General features: G+C 47.7%; 1 protein-coding gene across 5 annotated transcripts in view; it reads right to left on the bottom strand.

The window, feature by feature from the left end:
- Nucleotides 1–22,276, bottom strand: part of LOC105691908 — a 137,815-nt gene that overhangs the window by 39,378 nt on the left and 76,161 nt on the right. For all 5 annotated transcript variants that reach the window (XM_025746596.2, XM_048649328.1, XM_048649330.1 and 2 more), the window contains exon 3: nucleotides 16,666–20,153. In XM_025746596.2, coding sequence (XP_025602381.2) covers nucleotides 16,666–20,153 — 3,488 coding nt within the window. The remainder of the gene's footprint in view (nucleotides 1–16,665; nucleotides 20,154–22,276) is intronic.

Here is a 22,276-nt window from a genome sequence, read left to right as displayed (position 1 = left end):
AAAGGTGAAATATATCGAACGGGTGAAATGGTAAGCGGGTAAAAGTCAGCGATTCGAATAGGCTTCGGGACGTTGGCGTGTGGGAAGCGACAGACCCCTCGTTTAAGTGGAATGCGAGGAGACGGGCGCGAGAAACAAAGGCAGGCGGCTCTAGCCGGAGAAGAGGTGCTGCTGCCGCCGCCGCCGCTGCACACATGTCGAGGATTTTGAAAGAGAGAAATAAATAATGAATGGCGTCAAGGTAAATATCCGTCCGTACAATTCTACGGTTGGAGTACAACTCAACTTTTGCTTTGTACGATATAATAAGGTTCCGCGCGAATCCGAGCAATCCTAGAAACGTGCTTCTATTCGCTCACGAAGTATTTCCAGAGTTTCGAAATAGAAATACTCGTAATATCGCGTAGCCGCGGATATAATTGAAAACGAAAGAAGAAAGAAACCCATTAAATGAAATTCATTTATTACAACGATCGATAAAACGATTTCGAAATAGGTCCGCAACGATCCGAATAGGTGAGATACGGCGGTGCTCGATCGGATGCATGGATAATCCGATAATGAAATGCGAAATGAGATTCATTTCGAAATATTCAGTCAAATCGTTCCTAAAACTGCTCGTTAAATTGATAGACCCCCGACAGGTGGTTGTTGCATCAGAACAATTTATTTTTATCTTGTTACGAGCTCGCTTTTTTTTTTTTTTTTTCTTACTACACTCGCATCAATAGTAACGATTGATTATCGTTCACGAGCCACGCTGGTATAGGTTGGGTAAGTTAATCGAGGTTTACTACCAGCGTGTATGACACACAGGTAGGGAATTATTGCCTATAGTCACACCCGTACAAAGCGCAGCACCTTGCGCTCGGGGTGGAGAGGACGGAGGAGCGCGTGGGCGCGCGTGTCGACCCGGGTTAGGTCATTCGGGTTGAGTTAGGTCGGGGCGAGGCGGGTCGCGTCTTTCTTCCTCCTTTTTTTTTTTGCCTCCGTCTCGCTCCGTCCGGGCTCCGCGCTCCTTCGCCTCTTAGATTCCCGTCGCATTACCGATAAGTAAGTACCTACGCGTAAATCGACGTAGGGATGGAAAGGAGGCCTTTTTTTTGCAGCTCACCAAATTTCACGTAGATTTTCGATGCAGATGTTATCTAAGAAGTTGGTTACGTCATGCCGATAAATCAACGCCACTTCCTATGATTTCAGTCGGCAATTCTCAGATCCGTATGTGACCGTGCGGGAATTCTAGTTACGAAGTGGTGTGAACGCCCCTTTCCCCCAGGTAGCGGAGATTACATTCATCTACTCACGTATGCGCTATTGTGGTATCTCGCGCGCTCACACATACATATATGTATAGCCGCATGAACACAGAAATGCGTGGGCATAAATCAACGTATGTATACCGCACAGAGTTCACTGGGTCAACGATATAATAATATACATGTGCATAACAGCGTGTATGTACAGTACAGGGTGGAGCGTTCGGAGGAACCGGAAGAATTTTTTTCGAATATTCTGTACGGAAACCGAAGGGTCTCGAGGGGGCGACGAGTCGGACTGTAAAATCTTTCGGCGACGTGACGGTGAATTTTTTATTTCGAAATTCGAGAAATAGTTTAATTCGGTATCAGAAATGTGAAAGTATAAAATTGCCCCGCAGGTGAAATTAGAAATGTGCCCACCTCGTACGAACGCGTTAACCGCGGGTAAATTCGTTCACCGAGCGTAATTGTTTTAAAAAGTGCTTTTTCACCGTGAAACTAATTGTGAGTCCCTTTAATTTTCCACGCCCGGAATCCCGTTGTTCGCTGATATAGCGGAAACGGAGATTTCCTCATACGCGTGTACGCAGTGCCTGTAACGGAGGCTAGACGGAAGGATTCTTTTACAATTAAATTACCCGCAAGTGTGTTCCAATTGTGAAAGTCACTTTTTTCTACATCTTTTTTTTTTTTTTTTCTTTTCTCTCTCTCATTTTTGTTCAATTACGAACGGCTCAACCGTTGTGGAAGAAAAAAAAGAACTTTTTTCGCTCCGCTTTCGTCCCAACCTTGTCCCCGCGCAATTACAATTTGTAGGAAATATGACTCCGCGGGGAACCTAGTCGCGACCTCCGACCTCCCGAGTAGTACGACCGTTCAAATTACGTCAGATCGTAATTTTCCATATCATTCGTGCATTGCACATTTCATACACCTACACACACACTCGACTCTGCGACATGACACGAATAGAGGTGCGGGTAACACGTGGAATTATTCTCTCACATGTACGCCTATCAGAAAATGCGGAGATTTTTCGAAAATCAGCGCGTTACCTACGTTATCCGTTCAATGAATGAAGCAATTCCGAAGCACGACCTCTGACCTGGTCCGCTTACACGCAGGACATATCGACGGCGGTCGTTCTCACGCGGGTGCGTCCAGTTTCAGTGCGTCGCGGTGGGCGGATTTTTTTTTCTACCTTTTTTTTCATCGTTTCGCGGTCTGGCGTTGGCGCTGAGTGAAGCGAACGCGTAGCTGCAGGTGAAGGGTAATATTCATCCAAGGCATTGCAGTCGTAAGCGGGTTTGGTATTTTGAGTACCGTGCCGATTCACACCGTGCGAATGCGAACGATTTATCGTGGCCCTGCGCACGGTTGTTGAATCCTGTTCCTGCCAATTAATGGCTCTTACGTCAAGCCCGCGCGCCGCGGTCGTGCGGTTTCATTTTTCAATTTAGATACCTCGGTATCCGCTGCGCTCGGGGTAAGGTGTACGTGGCAGGTACATACGTACGTAAGGTGAACCCACACCGATACCGCGGGACGCGGTAACCCCGTGGCTCCGTGAAAATCGTTTCGTATCGTTCGCGAGTGTATGTATACCGTAATATACGTACATACATATATGTATATAAAAGTACGGCGATGGCGCGTAGGTCTCTCTGTTAATATATGTATACTCGGGGTCCGCGACTGCTCGTAGAAATTGAAAGTTGATTCCGAGGATTCGCCGTATATACACGAGAAAACGCACGAGGAGGACTCGGTCGCGCGTGTTTCACACGTGTATTGGTTGGTACGTAACGTGTACATCGCACATACACGTTACGAGGCACGCTGCTCACCGTTCACCGAGTTATACCGCGTGTACGCGACTTCGCGAACCCTATATGGATTCACCGAACCTGCTGCTGCAGCAGCAGCTACGGCACATCAACAACATCTGACTTATATACCCGTTTCTATTCTTGATACGTGAATCATCGCGAGCCTATTTTATTTCCATATAGTTATCTCGTTTTGTTTCGATTCTATTCTTTTTTTTTTTTTTTTTCACCGAGTCTCTCAGGTCTCCAGAAATCGAGTAGGCAACTAGTTCTATGTATTTATCTACATTACGCAGTCATAATACCAGATCTCATCCGGTTTGTAACATTACATGCTGTATGAGCGTACATAACGCCCACGCACGTGTGTACATAGCACCAGGTGCAGTCGAACGGATTTAACAACGTGAGATTTATATCGCCTATGGACATTCGGTTTGTAAGTTGGCCTAAAACATGATCGTAACTCGTACTCGAGCCGTAAATGTAACGTGTAATTTTTCACGAAGCATGAATTTGTCCTTGGACTCTAGCCCCCTGAATTCTAATTACATAGTACCATAAATATCGCGTTGCTCCAGTTAGTGGAGGTAAAAAAGAAAAAAAAAGAAATGAACAAAAAATAGAAAAACTGGTTTATTTCACGTTCACATGAGACGGCGTCAGCTGGTTCGGGGATTTTAATTCACGTCGACGGACGGCGATCGCGAAACTCGCGCCGAGTTTCGTTTGACACGCGCGCGCCCGTGAGACGGAGGATACGCGGAGTCGGGGGCTGGTGCATAGCGCACGGGTACGCGATGTCCACACGTCGTTTTACGCACATGTGTAAATAAAATCGGCGCACGTAGAGATATAGGCGGTGACCGTATATGGTGTACCCACCGGTCACCGGTCAGCCCCGTCTCGTGTCTCGTGAGGTACGTACGTACGTACGTTGGTTCGTTCTCTGTGCCTTCGCGGTTCTTACCGGTTGCCACCATCCTTATCTCGGTCACGGTGACTTCGTGAAAGTGAGAGCTGGTCTCGCGCGCGGTATTCCGCGTCCGTATGTGTATACCTGCATCATGTTCGTCCTCCGGGGTTATTACGGGTGTAGGGTACCCGGCTCCACCGTTCGTTCTAAGGTCGCTACGTGTTTCATTTCCTTTTATTTATTTATTTTTATTTTTTTTGTTTTTCAAGTTCCAACGAACGCCCCCCGTTCGATTTTGGATTATAGAATTCGAATCGTAAGTCCATTTTTTTCTCCGCCTTGTTTCGGGCAGGTATTCGGTTTCGACGGGGTTTGAAATCTTTGAGAAATGACGCAAGGTGTCGTGGCAAACTCGTGGGCGAAGTTTTCCCAGCTGATTTATACGTATTTTTTGAGAATATATTTCTGTGTGAAGAAGGAACGCCCTCGGTACGCAACGCTGGGCATTCGCCGAATTTTTATACCCACTTTTTAATTCTCTTTGCTGATTTGCATTCGCTGTTACATCACGCTTAATGGGTCCGAGGAACCGAAGCCGCACCCATCCGAGAGTGACCAAATTTATGGCCATATTGTATTTCGCGATATTTAACATACGCGTACGCCGATCAGATCCGAACGGGCAGATCGATTGGCATCGGTGTCTGATTTATTTCGTGGATAAGGGGGGCGTTGCAGCCGGAGAATTGGGAAGAATGAATTTTTCAATCTGCACTTCGGCTATCCGCAAAACGGGACGGTGCAACAACCGCTGCGGTGCTGTCTGTAGATATAATACGAGTATAATCTATAGGTAAAATGAAAGTTTTTACACACACGTGTATGAAACGTGCGGTGTACGGGTACGTGCACCACACACGTGTACAAGTATCGTATAGGCTGCCATCACCATTACCATTACCATTATCGAAGATGCTCGTTAGTGTGGCAATCGCGCGCGGGAACCGATTTGAAGAGTTGAATTTTTGTAGGAAGAGAAGACGCCTACTGATATTTTGAGACGATTGGAGGTTGATTTTTCCTTCGGAGTGCACGTACAGCTCTACCTTCATCATCGCGGTTTCTAGCAGCATCGGTTCTCGAAGAACGACCTTCGGGTATTCGTGTCCTAGATTATTCTCGCATGTGCAGCAATCCTCCGGAGCTGTATCATTATTGTTATTAGCAACGGAGGATCGTGTCATGCGAACAACCAATTATCGAAAATTTCGAGTTATGTATTACGCTGTGCGTGTGTATATAGGAGGTATGTACGCGCGGGTGTATATACCCCTTCTGAATAAAACGTATATATACGTGCAGAAAACAAAAGAAGGTCGGTCGAGAACGTTCGCACCGATGTATCACGGAAGGAATTCACTTCTCCTCCTCCTCCTCCTCCTCGTATCTATCTTATTCAGTAAATGGGTCTAATTTGCATAATTACGCCTGTCACGTCAAACGGCGAATGTGTACACGCGTGTATATACACGTATATATATGTTCGAATACGCTCGCCGAATGACAAATAAAGAGTAAAACGTCGAGAGGTTTTTGTTCGAATGACCAATAAGAGCGAAATACGCGTAATTCACCGTCCTCGGAATCCCCCACTTCTTAATATCGAGTAAAACGATCGGTTCGAGATCCTCTCGCCTCGATAATAAAATTGGCGAAAAGTTTCTCTCGTACCACCGCGGCGATATTATCCAAATGCCGCGCGTGGTTGGAAGAAGAAGCAAAAACAAAAAAAAATGTGAAAACTATATCCTGGATATCATCAAGGATCGCCGCATCGCTCGAAGGTCAATTAATCAAAGCTTCGCTCGAAAGACTCCTAAGATACAAGATGTGGTGTTATTACGAGATCCTATAAGACTTAAAAGGACGTCGACACCGCGCCCTAACGTCCGACCTTATACCTTATTATAATGATCATGCAATTAATACCTATTCCTTCCCTCTATCTCCGTTATATCTGTCACGGTGTCAGTCGTCATGGTAATCATCCTATTAAAATCTACTCACTCAGGTGCGAGTTGACACCGGCAGCTCGTTGTACGGCGTTAGTCATTTGTTCAACATCAATCAGGTGTGCAACGTTGCTTCGTTCCCTCTGCCTCGTGGTTAAGTAGCGTTCGCGATATATATAATATTATTTCCCGCGACTCGCGCGAACGGATACACCGTGTACTACCGGCGGTCTACGTATACGTGCAATACTTAAATATAGAAGAAGAAACGTGTCCCAATCTACTTACCAGTCATTACAGCTCAACACCCTATACAACAAAACCAGGCGTATTCCTACGTAATGCGAACAACCCACGGGCCCGTGTTCTCCGGGATCTTTTATTTTTCACAGGTTTTTGTCGAGAGAACGGCGGGTATATACGGCTGGCGGAACCGCGTCGTCTCTTCTTTATGATTCCGCGGCTCGAGCGAACGGGTTCAAACGAGCCACAGAAAAAAACAAACAAATTACGGGTATAATCTTGTAAAAACCGGAAGAGAGCCACCGATAGAAAGAACCCCGCGTCGCTTAGCTACATATTTAAGAACTGATTCCACTCCAAATGGATTTCAAATTGATCTACCAACGAAAGTGAGACGAGATCACCTTTTTCCCGACTGTACTTACGAGATCCACGAATAAACTTTATAAACTGAAATTCTAGAACGTATCTCCATCAATGTTTCAAATACCATATCCGTAGAGTCATGATGCACACACTGTTCCGCAAGATTATATTAAACTTGTGACATTGCACGCGCGCTCAGCGCTCGAATCCTCATGCGTATTGATCTCAGGAACAAGAATCCGTTAACTAGATTGAACTACGAATTTTTCCCATCGAGATCTCCTTGATCTGTCGGTTCTCGGATCGATAAATTGGCGATAACTCGATCAATTTTATAGATAGATCAATTTGCCTTTCAGATTCGGATTCCTGAGATCGAAATACATAAGAATAGCATATGAAACCCAATTTAAAAAAATATCAATTTTTGACCCCAAAATTGAAAAAACTCCAAGGGGTACCCCTTTGGATTTTTTCGATTTTTGGGCCAAAAATGAAGTATTTTTAAAATCGATCAAATGACACTTTTCTTATGTATTTTGACCTCAGGAACACGAATCCGTTGGTCGAATTGAGCTACGAATTTTTCCCAACGAGATATCTCAATTTTTCGGCTCCAAAAAGCGGAAAATTGGCGATAACTCGTTAAATTTTACAGATAGATCAATTTAACTTGTGAATTTGAATTCCTGAGGTAAAAATACATAGGATTGGCATGTAAAATAAAATATTTTTTTTCGACCCAAAATCGAGAAAAATTCAAGGGGTACCCCTTTGGATTTTTTCGATTTTTGGGCCGAAAATAAAGTATTTTTAAATTCGATCAAATGACACTTTTCCAACGTGATTTGACCTCAGGAACACGTATCCGTTGGTCAAATTGAGCTGTGAATTTTTCTCATTGAGATATCCTTGATTTTTTGCTTTTTGAATAGATAAATTGGTGATAATGCGATAAATTTTTAAAATCAATCAATTTTGTTTTCAGATCCAGATTTCTTAGATCAAAATACATAGGAATGTTAATTTTTTATCCCAAAATTGAAAAAATGCAAGAAGTGATGGAATCTTTACAATTTACAATTTCAACAGGATCACAAGCGTAATATATCGGTCATTATCTGTTGTTCCTCAACATCATCATTTCTTTTTTTTTTTCGCTTTCATAACTATACCACATCCTTTTGTTCATACGTTAAAAGTTGGCTACGACGCGGGGCGGTCCGTGCTTTGGGAAGAAAAAAAAGAAAAAAACTTAACAAAAAGAAGCAAACGCCCGGCTGGTTTTAGAGCCGCGTATCGACTTGTCAACTTGTCTGCGGTGTACTCAATCACTCTATCCGTTATTAATCGAATTAAACGAGGTATACGTTTATATTTAGAACTTCGCCGTGTAATCTCTTGTTACATACGTCTCGTACCGTACTCCGTGAACTTGCGACGATGAAAATAAATCAATCAATATCAACGTATCGATTCCCGCCCATGTAATAGACGTTTTTTTCATACGCCGAACGAAAACGGTTCGAGAATGAAAATAAAAGGACAAAAATAACCGCGAGTAAGATTTTTTATACTCATTTCACGGAGTCGTGAAAAAAAAAAAAAAAGGAAGAAAAAATTCGAGATCCTCGTACGGATCGGCGCGGATATTTTCAAAGTACTTTCCAGAAACACGTCGTGTACGCGATAAAAAAAATGTCTACATTCCGCGGGCGTCGTGTTGCAACGGTGCAGTTTTACAGCTTCGGCGGATCGAGGTAGGACGTACGTACGTACCACGCCTAGCAAACCCAACCCTACGTAACCTCCAGATTTTCTAGGTGTGAAGTATCCGAGTGTGATATACCCATTTATATTCGCATATATTGGCTGTCCGTTGCGTCTATATCTCTGTCGGTCTCGGTCGTCCGGTGCCCACAATGCTGGCCGGCCGGCTGCGGGGGTATGGAAGGCGACCGACTAGCGTTGGTTTGTTGCAGACACACGGATAACCGTGGCGCGCGGCCTGCAACGCAGGGACCCGGGTGGTTCGCTCCAACGTAAGACCCTGCGGTGGCCCTACCAGCTGTACGCCCAATGAGTTACGCTCACCGTAAGCCATTGGTATTCATATCGCGTCGTAAATCGATTCTGACACCAAGCCGAGAATGGGGCCCCCTCGACGTCGCCCCGAGGTTCTCAGCCCTCGCTCCCCACAGGGCTCGCCGAAATATGGAAAATTCCTCAACGAAATCAACATCTCCACCGTGAACCGGAAATGACATCGATATTTTCGGGGACGCCACTTCCACGCTGAGGGCCTTCGACTTCTGCTCGGGTGTTACCTGAGGCGACGAGTCGATCGAGACGCTCGTCATTTTTCGAATCGATCGTAACGTTGGCCCACAAATTCGCCAAACGTATCGGGGTACCTCTGTTTTCTCGCTAGGGTTGAGAACCGCGATCGTTGCGGAGGAGAGCTCGCAAATGCCGGTGGAAAGAAAGAGTTCAAGTAGCCGTCCGTCGACGAACCACGAGCGGTGCGTGTTCGAGGTATCCACCCATAGAGGTAATCGGCAACGGGCGATAGGTATTACGAGAATGAAGCGGAAAGTGAACAGCGCGCGACCCGCGCTCGAGTATCGATGGCGCCTCGGGCTCCTACGGGCGGAGATCATTTGCCTGCAATCCTGACCGGCGCACAGGTGTAAAAGAAAAAGTTCCTCTTCGACTCCGATAGTCGTGATCGAAATCCTCGGAATTCCGCCTCGCTCGAATCGAACGGCGAGCCTAGTTTTCGGTAAAATCTCGGAAGCGACTAATTACCAGTAACTACACGCGGTGGACATATTTTGAGCGAAAGTCGCTCGCGATCGGCGTGCGGCGCGGCGACAGAACGGGAGAGAAACGGATGCATGGAATCGGCGCTGGTGTAACCGTCGAAACCTTTTAACCGTTTCGTTGTAGGTATCTGGCGGTCGTCGTCGGATCACCGGGTGTTCGATACCCGCAACCGTTCGACGGCACGGAGCGTTGGAGCGGGGTACGATAAGAGGTATCGACATAACCACGAGGTGTACGGATACCTACACGATTGTCTGGCGCGCATTGTTCGATTTATAACATAAACAGCGTTGAATCGTTGAGTGAGCGAATAATACGACCTTTATTCAATTTCGCCATACGGACAGACAGACACCTGGCTACGTGTCTTTTGCAGGACCGAGTACGGATACGCGATATAATACGGCGGGTATACTACGGGTATAACGTGTGGCTCGGTGTATTATATAGTTATGTAGTACGTCGAGCGATTGCCGTTTCGATTGTTTATGAATTTCGCAAACTACAACTCAGGCCGGAGATGTTATGTATAGGTATACGCCGGTAGTCGAACGCTCCATTCACGCATTTACATTGAACATTGAAACGAGCGACTTGTGTACGTTTATCGAAAAACTGAATAACGCTTTTACTTTCGGCATTATAAATCAAGCGTTATTCTTTCGAGATTTAATTCGCAAACCGCGAGGAATTTCGCAACGGATTTGAAAAAATTTTACTCGCGAATTATTCGAACGATTTTTATCTTCGCACATGAATTACTCGTTCCCATGACGAATTACACCCATTCGGTGATGTCCCTGACCATTTTACATGTTTAATTTATTTTTTTCGTGGTATACGTATACACCTTGAAAACCGGAGAAGAGTATCGGATTATTTTATACGAGCCGTATCTGCGGTATTAATTACCAAGGAATTCCCAGAAAATTGATGACCAAAAATCGACGTTTACATAAATTTGAAGCGAGGCGAGTGCGAGGATTCGAGTTTCCTCTCTTCGTCGCCAAAGACGACGGATTTGATTCTCGGAAAAGTATTTTTTTTTTTTTCGGGAGACTTCGTTCGGTCCTCGATGCGAGTGCGATGGAAATCAAAAATCAGATTTATCAGCCTCCGGCGCACGGGGTACGCGGATTGAATTATCGAGAACTCATAGGTATCCCGTGCGCCACCGCGCGGTGCAGGCGTGCCGATTGCGAGTCGGTATAGATCGGCGAAACACATCGAGTGTTTAATGGACAAGGCGTATAATCGATAATTTTAGGCGCGGGGGTCTCACAGCGAACAGCGCGATTGAACTTTCTATAGAGCGGTGGCTTGAATAATTTATTTTTCTCCCTTTTTTTTTTCCCTCCATTCTTATTGAAAGGGCACTGACTCCACGAATCTATTATACAGATATTTTACCACGTCCGACCGCGGAAAGAAAATACCGATCCGTATCACGCCCGTACGTATAGGTACGGCGCGATGCATGAAAGAAATTTAGTGGTTGAAGTAAATCGGGTACACGTTGAGTTAATAAATTTCGAACGTGGTACGATCGATAATCGAATTTCGCGCTGAGTCCCCATTAGTTTCCTTCGTACGTACACGACTCGAACTTCGTCGAGATACCCCGGGGAAGTAGGCGATTGTATGTGAGTTTCTCAAGAATCGAGCGAACGGAATGAATCGGCTACGTTCATTTTCTCGGAGTCAGGTGTTGTTACGTAATTAGCGAAGCTGATAGTGTTGCGGTACTGCGCGGGTGGTCCTCGATCGTGCGGTGGACGCGGTCGGTGGTCGGAAATCGTGATAGTCCCGTTGCGAAGCGTAGCAAAATTTTTCCCTTTTGTCTTTTTCATCCATGATCCGTACGCCTACCGCAAAAAATTGAAAGAAAAAAAAAAAACAACAAAATCCCCGCAACGCTCTTCTCGAGAAAAAAAAACCCAATCGATGAGCCGAATAACGCCGAATATTATATCGTACTTCGTACACCGATTCGGATCGGCTGAAATTTATTCGATTTCGGCGCGTACACAGCCGACGAATAGGTGATACTGCGATCGCCTTTTGCGCGCAGCCTATCTAAGGTACATCGCGTGGAGCTCACGAAGAATTTATACTCCTTAAAAGGAATGTGTTACGCGCGGGTTACCGATCGTATAAAATCGTTTATTTTTCCATCTATTCATCATTTGCTATGCGTGGATATTTTTTCTTTTGGTTTTATTACGAGCGTGCAGTCCGTCGCCATGGGCTATTTACATGGACGAATGTTACCTGTCAGTGGGACAAACCGTGCAGCTATAAGTCCTAAGGAAAAATATTTCTTGCGAAACTCGGGTACCGATCGAACCGCGTTACACACGTATATGGTTCTCGATCGCCGGTCGTACTTGAGCCTATTTTATTTTTTTAATTCTTCCATTTTTTTTTTTTTTTTTTTTTTTCTCTTCCACTTCGTCTTCGATTATATTCTCTCGGCAGCTGTATATTATCGTTTCTGTTACGCACACCCGATCGTCGATTGCGCAATCGGTAAACGGGCTTCCGACGCAACGAGTACGATGTAGAAAAAAAAATCATCTTCGACTTTTCTCGTAACGGAAATATCGAAATAAATAAAAATCGAACGACACGAAGCGTGATTTCTATTCGCAATTTTTGAAAGTCCGCCGAGTTCGCATCGGGGGCATCGGACGGTCGAATAAATCTCCGATTATTCTCACGGCTATCAGCGGAACCGCGAAGTCTCGGCAGGATATTAGACGGTGTGTACGAGTATCGCACGGATAAGTTGGCCGACGGGCGTCGAGGGTGGCACGAAGCAACGAACGGGGTTAGAGAGATATTAATAAATAACGTATCTGGCAATATTATCTCCTCGCACCCGTCCCCTGGGCAGCGAACTCTACCAAAGTCGTAATACACGAGAGCGGGAGGGAGTTATCCGAGACCCAGGGCGTGTACTTCTTCGCTCCAAGAATCTTCCTCTCGTCCGGTAAAGGTGCGAACCGCGAACCGCCTACCGTAATGCAAAGAGACTGCATCTAGATTCTTCCGCGGTTCGCTCCGCTCTATAATCATCGCCAGTCACGCGAAGAAAACACTTGGAACTGTACGATGCACGCGCGTAGACGTGGGTGCGATTCTCTTCCTCTTCCGACACCTTTGCGTACCTTACACTTATCACGCGCGACACTCGCCCGCCCCACATCCATTCGTCGAAAATCGTTGGAACCATCGAAGCTCGTACCTACTCTGCTCTTATCGTACCGTTGCAACGATCGCGTACATTTTCACTTCCCTCCGAATCATCGAAAAATTAAGTACAATAGGTTTAACAAGTGCCACGCTGAGCTTGTTACCCCTCAAGTCCGTACGGCTGGGATCCACGTAGCGCACGTTTACACGTGTACGAAGGTGTGTGTACATTCAGGTATACCTAGAGGTATACCAGTTAGACTTTGTTCTCCGGTGAGCAGCTCTGCAGCTGGCCTTCGATCTCCTCTCTAAACAACTACGCGCTAACGTACGGTATAAGAGAGACCCGGCGCAGATGCGATTGCCGATTGTAACCGGATGCGATAGACGAAAAAACTTTCGTGCTTCGCAGAGAGTTGGAAGCCTGCCCCGGTCCAAAACGTGTTCGTCGGAAGGGGGAGGAGGAGGTCGCCGGGTACGGGGACTAACGATTAAACGAGGTGTTGATGAAAAACTGCGCCGTAATCGATCACCGCGGACGGACGGAGGGACGTACGTCGTACCCGCTACGTCGGGCTAATCGCGTTACCGCGAAACTTACCCACGGAGGTAAGGAGAGATAAATTGAAACGAGAGAAAAAAAAAAAACCGAACAACAACAAAAAACAAAAAACAAAAACGATCGAACAAATCAGGCGTGGATAAACCCTAATGCCTTGCTTCGATTAGATTATCCTTGTATTCAATTAGCGGGGGGCATTAACGGGGCCGAGAAGATCAGTCATAAAATTTGAACGGATGACACGTGCCTAATGGACGTTTCAACAGATTAATAACGTTATGGGAACCTCGGATTATCTTCCGCGCGTACGTACACGTAGAACGACTTGCGCTCGAGCTTCATTTTTTATCCGATACGAAAAAATGGGGAGATTTTTCAGCCGGCGCGAAATCTAACAGAAGAAAAAAAAAGACGAGGTATTGAAGCCCGCTGTTAGAACCACGGGGGGAATTACGACACGCGATGACGGACGTGTTTCTTTGGAAATCTTTTTTCATTTTTTTTCATTTTTTTCTTTCTTTCTTTCTCTTCATTCGCTGGATAAAAATATGAGCGATGGCTTTCGTACTCCCCGGAGTTCGTGCGCAACTGATGAACTTTTCAACCTTCTCGATTGAAATGTACCTGCGCGCACGTACGGCGCGAGGGTATGACGTGGCGGCGCGTACCTTGAACGGTGCGTGAAAACAAACGATTCGAATTTAAATAATAGCTGCACCACACCCACGCAGAACGAACAGCGACCGCGTGCAATTTCCTACAAGAGAGTGCACCCGCGACAGGTTGATTTATGCAAACCGAAATGTTTGCTCGCTTCGTACAAAGATAAAATTACGAGCGTTTGTTTGTTCGGAAAGTAAGTAGGTTGGTAGGTAGGTAGGTAGGTAGGTAGGTAGGTAGGTGGGTAGGTAGGTAGGTAGCCGGCCTTAGCGTGGATCAAGATTACCACCAAAGCGAAGCCAAGAAACAGGAAAGTAATAACGTTTAACCCAGATATAAACGAATGATTGGAAATGAATAATAAAAAAGATAACCACGATTCGGTTCGATATTAATTATGCCGAACGGCACACCTCGATCAAGGGAGTGTTGTTCCATGTTCAATGCTTCGTCGCACTTTTATATTTTCGAGCCGCGCTAATGCCTTTTTCTAGTTATAATCTCATTCGAATTGTGCAATTCTTTTTTTCTCCGCCGCCACCTCGTTACCATCGCTCCGCACTTCGCCGCGTCCCGTCCACCTCCCCGGGTAAGGCGTGGATTAATTTAATCTACTTCGTCGTTCTCCGTTCGGCCAATTTTCAGGGCGTCTGGGGCACCCGTTCGACCGACGCTCTTACGAATTATCGTTAAATGAGCGAACGAAATTTCAGCGGAATGCCTAATACCACCACCTGACCAATCCCATTCGAAACAGGTAATGGATATTGTATACGAGTCTCCTCGCAAAATGTGACCCCGAATATTGGGCAACGATGCCCTACCACTTCGCGACCATATCTAAACTCGCGATTTCGAGACAATAAAAGTGAACGCGATGACTTTCTGAATACATTAACCGAATAATGGACGGTTGCGTGCTGCTATATATTTAGTTTTCGTTATACTTATTCGTTTGATTCTAATCCTTTTTTTTTTTTTTTTTTCTTTTCGTTTTCAATTCTTTTACCATTGTTTCGCGGGTTCACTTTTGAAAATGAAGAGCAAAGGTCGCGCGGTTTCGTTGCACCGTTTTGTTTTGCCCGAGCGATACATGAGACACCGTATGTACAGCGATCGGAATTTTCATCTCTTTCGCGGCTCATTGTAGGTGAATTTTACAATCACTTCGGTTTCTATTATCCTTTCGGAGTCGAACGTGGGACAATATGTGGAACACTTTGGACCGGGTATTATTATTTCGTCTGTACGTGCAGCGTCGCGTCTGAGGTGAAAGCAGCGCGGAGTGCGACCGTTGCTTTACTGTAACGTGAGTACGTGAAAGGACAAAATCGACTGTTGGTCCGTTTCATCACTGAAATCGGCTTATGAAAAAAACATTCGTCAAAGACGAGGACCCCGTTAACGGGAAAATAATCCCGAGATAAGCGGCCGTGACGCGAGGGGCGTTCGAAATCGATTTAAACGCGTTCAATGTTGACTAACGACGCTGTTCCACTTTTCGTTCCATTGATAAAAGTTGTCGCATAAATCAGCCTCTCTTTACATCGACGAGGTACGAGGGGGGGATCCGATAATTTTTCCATTAAAATACGACCCACCCTCCCCCTCCCTTTTTTTTACATCCGTTCCGCATCCGACGCGAGAATTAACGAGGGCGGTGCCCGATTCTTTATTAAGCTAATTAATTACGGTCCCTAATAGCGGGTGTGTACCGGGGTACTCGGAAAGGTAATTTGAATCAATTTTCAGTCCGGATCTTAGGCCGATCTTGTGCACGCCGGGTTTTACTGCCCACGCGTTTGACGGCATACGAAATTAGTATAAGGCGCGGAGACAGACGCCGGTGTCGTACCGCAAGCAGGTTTTCTCGTACGATAAATACTCCGAAAATGGAACAGGTGGGCGGCCAATTGACTTTAGGACACCGGACACCGGCCAACACGCTCTCCTTCGTCGGCCCACGAGAAGAAGCTTAACGGTTAGGCGTGATGCAATTTACGTCGAGCGGACTTTTAATTACGATTTCACCGAGCTCGTCCCGAGACGTCCAACGGGGCATCTGGTGAAGAGGAGGAACGACGACGCGAAACGACGAGTTTCCCGGTCGACGTCGCTTGTTTGGCGGTAATTAACGCAAATCTAGAAACGAGTCCGCTGAAATACAGTTAATCGGATGCAGGGTCCACCGCTCGTCCCGAAGAAGGTGACCGCGGAGTTTGACATTTTTTTAATCGCGAATCAACCCGACAAACGTCCGTATGAATCTTTTCGATTCCCTCGAGCGTCTCTCGCGCGTGTTGTTGTTGACACGGTGAAGGGATAACGCGTACGAAGATTATACGTGGAAAATACTCGGTGAGCGGTGGAACCGATGAGTGGTTTGATAATGAGAACTTAATAAGCGAGATGAAATCCGGTTTTCGGAGCTCTCGAGTGCAGAGGAGCGGACGACCAGCCGGGCCAACTTTCGAGATACAACGTCCACTCCGAGGGTCTTACTCGTCCGAAAATATAATTGAAGTTCCAACGACGTTCGGATACCCCTCCCACGATGTCGCACCGAGGCGACTCGTTGCGCAAAGAATAAATAAACTCGAAATTTCAATGAGTGTGGTACTAATTATTACCCCGCAAATGACGAAGCCGGTAAACGTGACGAGGCATTTTCAGCAGTTTTTCCAAATCTTTGTTTTTCTACGATATTTACTCGAAGGCCCACGCTTATTCGAATCGATAATATTGAACGTCGATTTCGATGTCGGATAACGCATCGAACGGTTGGGTCACCTACCTGATTCATGTCGCTGTCCAGGTCTCGAGCGCTCTTCGCACTTCTGAGTTGATCGCCGCGGTACTCGCGATATCTCATGGTAACCTCGTCGTCCGTCAACGCCCCGCTGTTGGAAGTCCGATTGTTTTTCTTGGACGTCTTCTGGGACTCTTCCTTCGCCTTTTTCTCCTTCTTGCTGAACAGTTGTTTCACCTTGCTCATGGTACCGCTCTTGCCGCTCTTCTTGGCCACTTTTTTCTCGTACTTTTTGCTGTCGCCGAGACCCGAGGGCGGCTTCGAGACGATCGACTTGGTGGCTCCGTTCACGTACTTGTCGTACCTCCGTTTCTCGCTCGGCGTAAGGTCCGTGTTCCTGTCGGTGTCCCTCCGTTCGTATTTGATGAAACGCATGGTGACGAAGGCCTCGTCCTCGAACTCGAGGGGTTCGCGGCGATCCGCCTCCTGCGAGTCCCTGCGATAGTCGTTCTCGATGCCGGAGTCGGCCAGCCGATCCTTACGATCCGGGTCACTGAGGCGGCTCTCTCTGTGCCTCCGTTCGGAGTGACCTCTGACCTCGTGGTGTCGCGTGTGACGCGACTTGACCTCGTGGAAATTCCTCGGGCTCGCCGGCGGACTCTCGTCGAAGGTCTCGAGGCCCGAACCGCCCTGCCTATCCTTGCCGACTTTGAAACCGCGGCGAATACTGTTCCTCGCATGATCCGAATCGTCGAAGTAATCGAGATGATTGCGTGACCGGCGCACCGGCTTCTTAGCCTCGTCGTCCGTCTTTCTCTCCTTGCGCAGCGTACGGGTGGACTCCTCGTGGTGCGTGTATCTCGTTTCCCGGCGAATCGAGTCGCGGGCGGTGGTGTCGGAGTCGTAGCGACTCGAGTTGTAACCGCGATCGTTGCGTACCCGGGGCGGCGAGCTGTCGTACTCGTCCTGGTGAGGGTGTTGCCCGGTGTATCGTTGGGTGGTCCTCGTCTCCTTGTAGTACTTGCTACCTAGCTGACTGTTGGTCAGCTGGGAGATGTCCGTGTCGTAGTCGTCGTTAGGTCGGTCGCGGAGGTGGTCCACCACCGATCGATTAACGGGCGGCGAGGAGATCTTCCTGCCGCCCAGGGTCGGGCTGTCGAAAACAGGGCCTCGAAGATCCCTCGCGTTCACGTAGTCGGCGGTGCTCAGGTTCTCGTGGGACCTCGTCGTGTACTCGCTACGAAGAGCTCGCACCCTGGCGTTCTCCCCGACCTGGTCGAGGCGCTGAGTGGACTTGCTGATGCCGCGCACGGACTCGAAGTTCTTCTTGGGCGTTTTGGAGGCGTAGGTCTCGCGTATCGGACCCGGGCCACGGTCCAGGAAATCTTCGCTCTTGGAGAACTTGCGATCGCTGAATTTCTTCGGTGTCAGTATCGGCGACAGATTTTCTTTGAAATCGGGCCTGCGGCCCACCCCGTCGTCGCCGATGTAGCTCGGCGGTTTGTAGGGACTTCCGAGGTTCCTCGCGGCCTGGAACCTCTCTTCCGGACTCGTTTTACTCCTGTCGCTGAGGAAGGGCTTGAAATCCTCGGCGTAACTCTCGTGGGTTCTGGTCTCTACGATGTACTTGTCGCCGTACTTGTCCGTCCTTGTTTCCACCGTGTAACCGTCCCTCGGTTTCTGCTCGACGTACAATTCCCCGGGTATTTTGTTTGTGATCTTTTTCTCGTAGCCGTACACCTTTCCGTTATCCTGATGAAGTTCCTTCTCGAATATGTACTTCTCACCGTTGCTGTTCGTCCTCGTCTCCGTGATGTAAGTGTCGACGTATCTTTTCGGTGAGGCGACGCGATTCGGTATCACCGGTGACGGTACGATCGGTTTGTCAACGATTTCGTGTTCCATCTTTTTCGGTACGCCGCCGTTACTTTTTGCGGCGAACATCTCGTCGGCCAACAATCTGGACTTTATTCTGGACTCGAGGAGGTCGCGTCTGGCGCTTAGCTCGCTGGTCTTGTTCGAGATCCCTCTGTCGAGCGAAGGCCTGACGTGGAACTCTCCGTTATCTTTGCGACGGGAGTCCATACCGTCGGCCCTTCCGCGATCGGAAGTGTCCACGAATATCGTCGACGTGTATTTCTCGGGCTTACCGAACGGATTGCGATCGATCTCGTTGAACTCGTGCGTCCGCTTCGTTTCGCTGGTCCTCGATCCGTACTCCCGACCGTTGGCGGCGAATTCCCCGAAGTGCGTGGTCGCGTTTCTCTTGTCCTCGTCGTAACGCGACTTGAAACTGTTGATCTCGTTGTTGCGACGGAGATCGTTGTTGTAGGCGTAGTCGGCCCTCCGGTAATCCTTCTCAGCCGGGCTGTTCTCCCTCGACGAGTCCTTTCGTTCGAGGCCGAGGCCTTCGTCGCTGTCCGAGTGGCTACGCTGCGCCTTCTTCTTGTCCATCTGTACCTGGGCGTAAATCACACCGTTCTGCAGAGGTGGCGTCGGACTCGACTCGTTCGGACGGGTGTAGGAGAACGGTCGGTTGTTGTTGTGTCCGAAGCCGGGACTCGGCGATACCATGGTCCTCGTCAACTGCGGCGGAGGCGATCTGTCGTTAGATAATCTGTGGATCATCTTATGGATCGTCGACTCCTCGCCGAGCTGTTGCTCGTAACGACTGCTGTGCAGCATCGTGGAATCCGTTTCGTCGACGTGTCGTTTTGCTTCCTCGCCCTCTTCCGCTACGGCACTCTCGATCTCTTTCGTCGGAGTTTTCGGCTTGCCGCCGTTTTCTCCTTTTTTCGTCGACCTCGGAGGCCTCGTTACAATTATCTCCGGTACTCCGTTCGCCTTTTCTTTTCCCTTTTCCTTCTCCTTGTCCTTCTTGCTCTTGTTACCTTCAGCTGCGGTTTCCTTCTTCGACTTCTTCGCCTCGGAAGTTTTGCTGAAGTTGAAAGGTTGCGCGGCGTCGACCTGCGGCGACGCTTCGATTATCGGTGACAATTGTTTCTTGGCTCTGATCGCGCTCAGGTGAGATCCCTCCTCGCTTTCGCTACCGCTACGTTTCCGTTGCGTCCGATTGCTCGTCGAGCTTCCGGCGTCGCTGGCGCTCCTCGTTACCGGTTTACCTTTTCTCTCCAATTTCGGCGAAAATAATTTCGCTAACGGATTTTTCACTTTCTTAGCACTGGCATCGCTGGCGCTTCTTTCCAAAGCCTTTTTCTTAGCTTTTGGGATTTCGACCAGATCGTCGGTCGTAACGCCGATTTCCTCGCTCCTCCGTCTAACGTCCAACGGGATTTCCGGTCGCTTTTTATTCCTCCTCGCCGGTAGCGTGCTGAACTTCCCGGGAAGAGAAGCTACCTTGTTGTCGCGTGCGACGCACCTGAGATTACCAACTTGCTGAAGAATCAAGGCCGCTTCCTGGGCCAAGTCCTCCTTACTCCTGCTGGCGATGCGTTCCTTCCGCACCGGGGTTGCGATCAGACGACCCTCTCCGTCGCCCGCGAGAGCCGATGTTACTCGGGGAGTTTCGCGTCCTGAAACAACGAAACAAATCGACGGTTACAACACCATTGCCGTCTGTCCGTCTTCCTGTCCGCGAAGGTCTTCCTGCGATTCATTGGCGTCTCTATCTCATTAACCTCCGGACCGGAGTGAATATCGCTGTGGATTGGTGACATAATCTTGCTCCGTAATCGGGCGCATGATATTCCGCGCGGGGCCATTCGCGGCTCGTGCGTGCCCGACCGTAGCGGCTCAATTAGCCACGAAAAAAATATAAATCCAGCCGAGAAATAATCGTAAATTTTTAACACGCGAATGGCTCGGCCCTAAAATTGTTATTCTGCAACCCATAACCGCGAAGTCATCGTGTCTATTTTTTAGCACCGAAAAAAAATTTCGATTCACAACCGGACGTCCTTCGCTATGCTTAAAACACGCCCGACTCGACATTGACTTATCGATAAATGTCACGAGAAAAATTTACGATCCAGTTTGGAAACCGGCGACGTTTCCTCGATAATGGGCCGCGACGCTTCCGGGATATCGGCAAAAAAAAATAATCGAATTAATAAACCGAAAAAAAAAAAAAAAAAGGTTACAAAATATTCCGACACGTTCGGATATAGGTATACAGGTAGGTACAAGACGCGAGGTGTTTAATGGAAATATCGTCTCGCTGAGAAATCCAATTCATGTATAAGGAGCACGAGGTACGCGCGTCATGACCTTTCGATGTGCACGTTACATTTACAATACAAAGTGACGGGTAACATCTATGACCTCGATCGAGGCTCGATCCGCGCGGCGAAGGAGAATCAGGAACTGGTCCCTGGAACGTAGGATATAAGGAACGGTGGAAGGGTTGGGTCAAAGGTCAACGGGTGTGTACACAACGTCTCAACACTGGTGAGTCCGGAGAACTCGGAGTCCATCGCACGAGCGAGATCGCTATCTGAACTATTGCTGAGCTATTGCCAACCCAGCCCCCAACTTCACCTCATCCGCTACGGGATCTCCGGCGTTTCCCTTTAAATCCTAGCCGCGTCTATACCGAACTGTAACTGCGAGTGTGACTTTCCAAAGTCCATCCGTCCGTATTGTATGACCGCACTAAAGCTCTCTACGGAGGTAAATTCTGTTTACGGTTATCACCCCGATGATAACCAAAGAATAAATACGCGAGATACGCCTGTTGTGTTCTTCAATTTTTAGAGGGAGAGACCGAGAGACTCGGCTGGAAAATTTCGCAAGCAAAGTCGGAGCGTGGAACTCAATTTATCCGTATTTCATTTTTATTATCATTTTTCCAAACGGGTAATTCAATTGCCACGGGTAGAACAGCGGTTGCTTGAAATCCCATTAGTCCGGTGTAGGCTTTGTAATTGAATAGCTATAAGTTCGGTGGAAACGCATCGCGTGCTGTTATGTAACTGACAAAGCAAAAAAAGAGAAAAAAAAAAAAAAACAAGCAGCAGCAGCAGAAGAAAACAGGCGGTAGTCGGTTTAAAAAATGACGGTTGAAATCCGAGCTGGCTCGCGTGAGACTTGTTTAAGATCTAATAAATTCATCGAAGGATATACACGTATGTATGTATACACGTTCGATAACGGATTCACTTACTAATGAAAACAGATCTATAGTTATGACCTCCGGATGCGATATCACCGCTTTGTACGGCACACGTAGAGGTAATAAACTTTGCGCAGCCGATGCACGAAGTGACGGTTAATTGCTTCGCGGGGGGTTCCCACGCGCGCCTCTACCCCAACGAGGTAACGTTCGCATTTCCGACTGTTTAACTCGCACTCGAGTCGTATACCCCCCTAGCGTCTACCGTTCCCCGCAAACGACAATTCCCTGTAAGCCGCTTCGCCGCGTAAATCTCGTACGCACACAAAGGTATAGTTGGTAACAAGAGTTCGTACCTCCGTTTAAATGCGCTTTTTTTTTTTAACTTTTTACTCCCCGCACTCGAAACACGTCGTCGATAATTGGAGACGCTAAAAGACGAGAAGAGAAGCGCGGGAGTTCGATACGAATCTGGCGAAATTCTCTAGATTCTATAAATGGGAGAACCGGCGCACCTGACGGCATCTGATGAGGTCATCTCCGGAGTTCCGAAACGAGGTCAGCGAGGGCCCCAGCCCAGTCGAG

This window comes from Athalia rosae, chromosome 2 (assembly GCF_917208135.1).
Source record: "Athalia rosae chromosome 2, iyAthRosa1.1, whole genome shotgun sequence".
In the NCBI taxonomy this organism is placed as follows: domain Eukaryota; kingdom Metazoa; phylum Arthropoda; class Insecta; order Hymenoptera; family Athaliidae; genus Athalia; species Athalia rosae.
The sequence above is the reverse complement of the archived record's forward strand: the minus strand, read 5'-3'. Positions and strand labels throughout refer to the sequence as shown.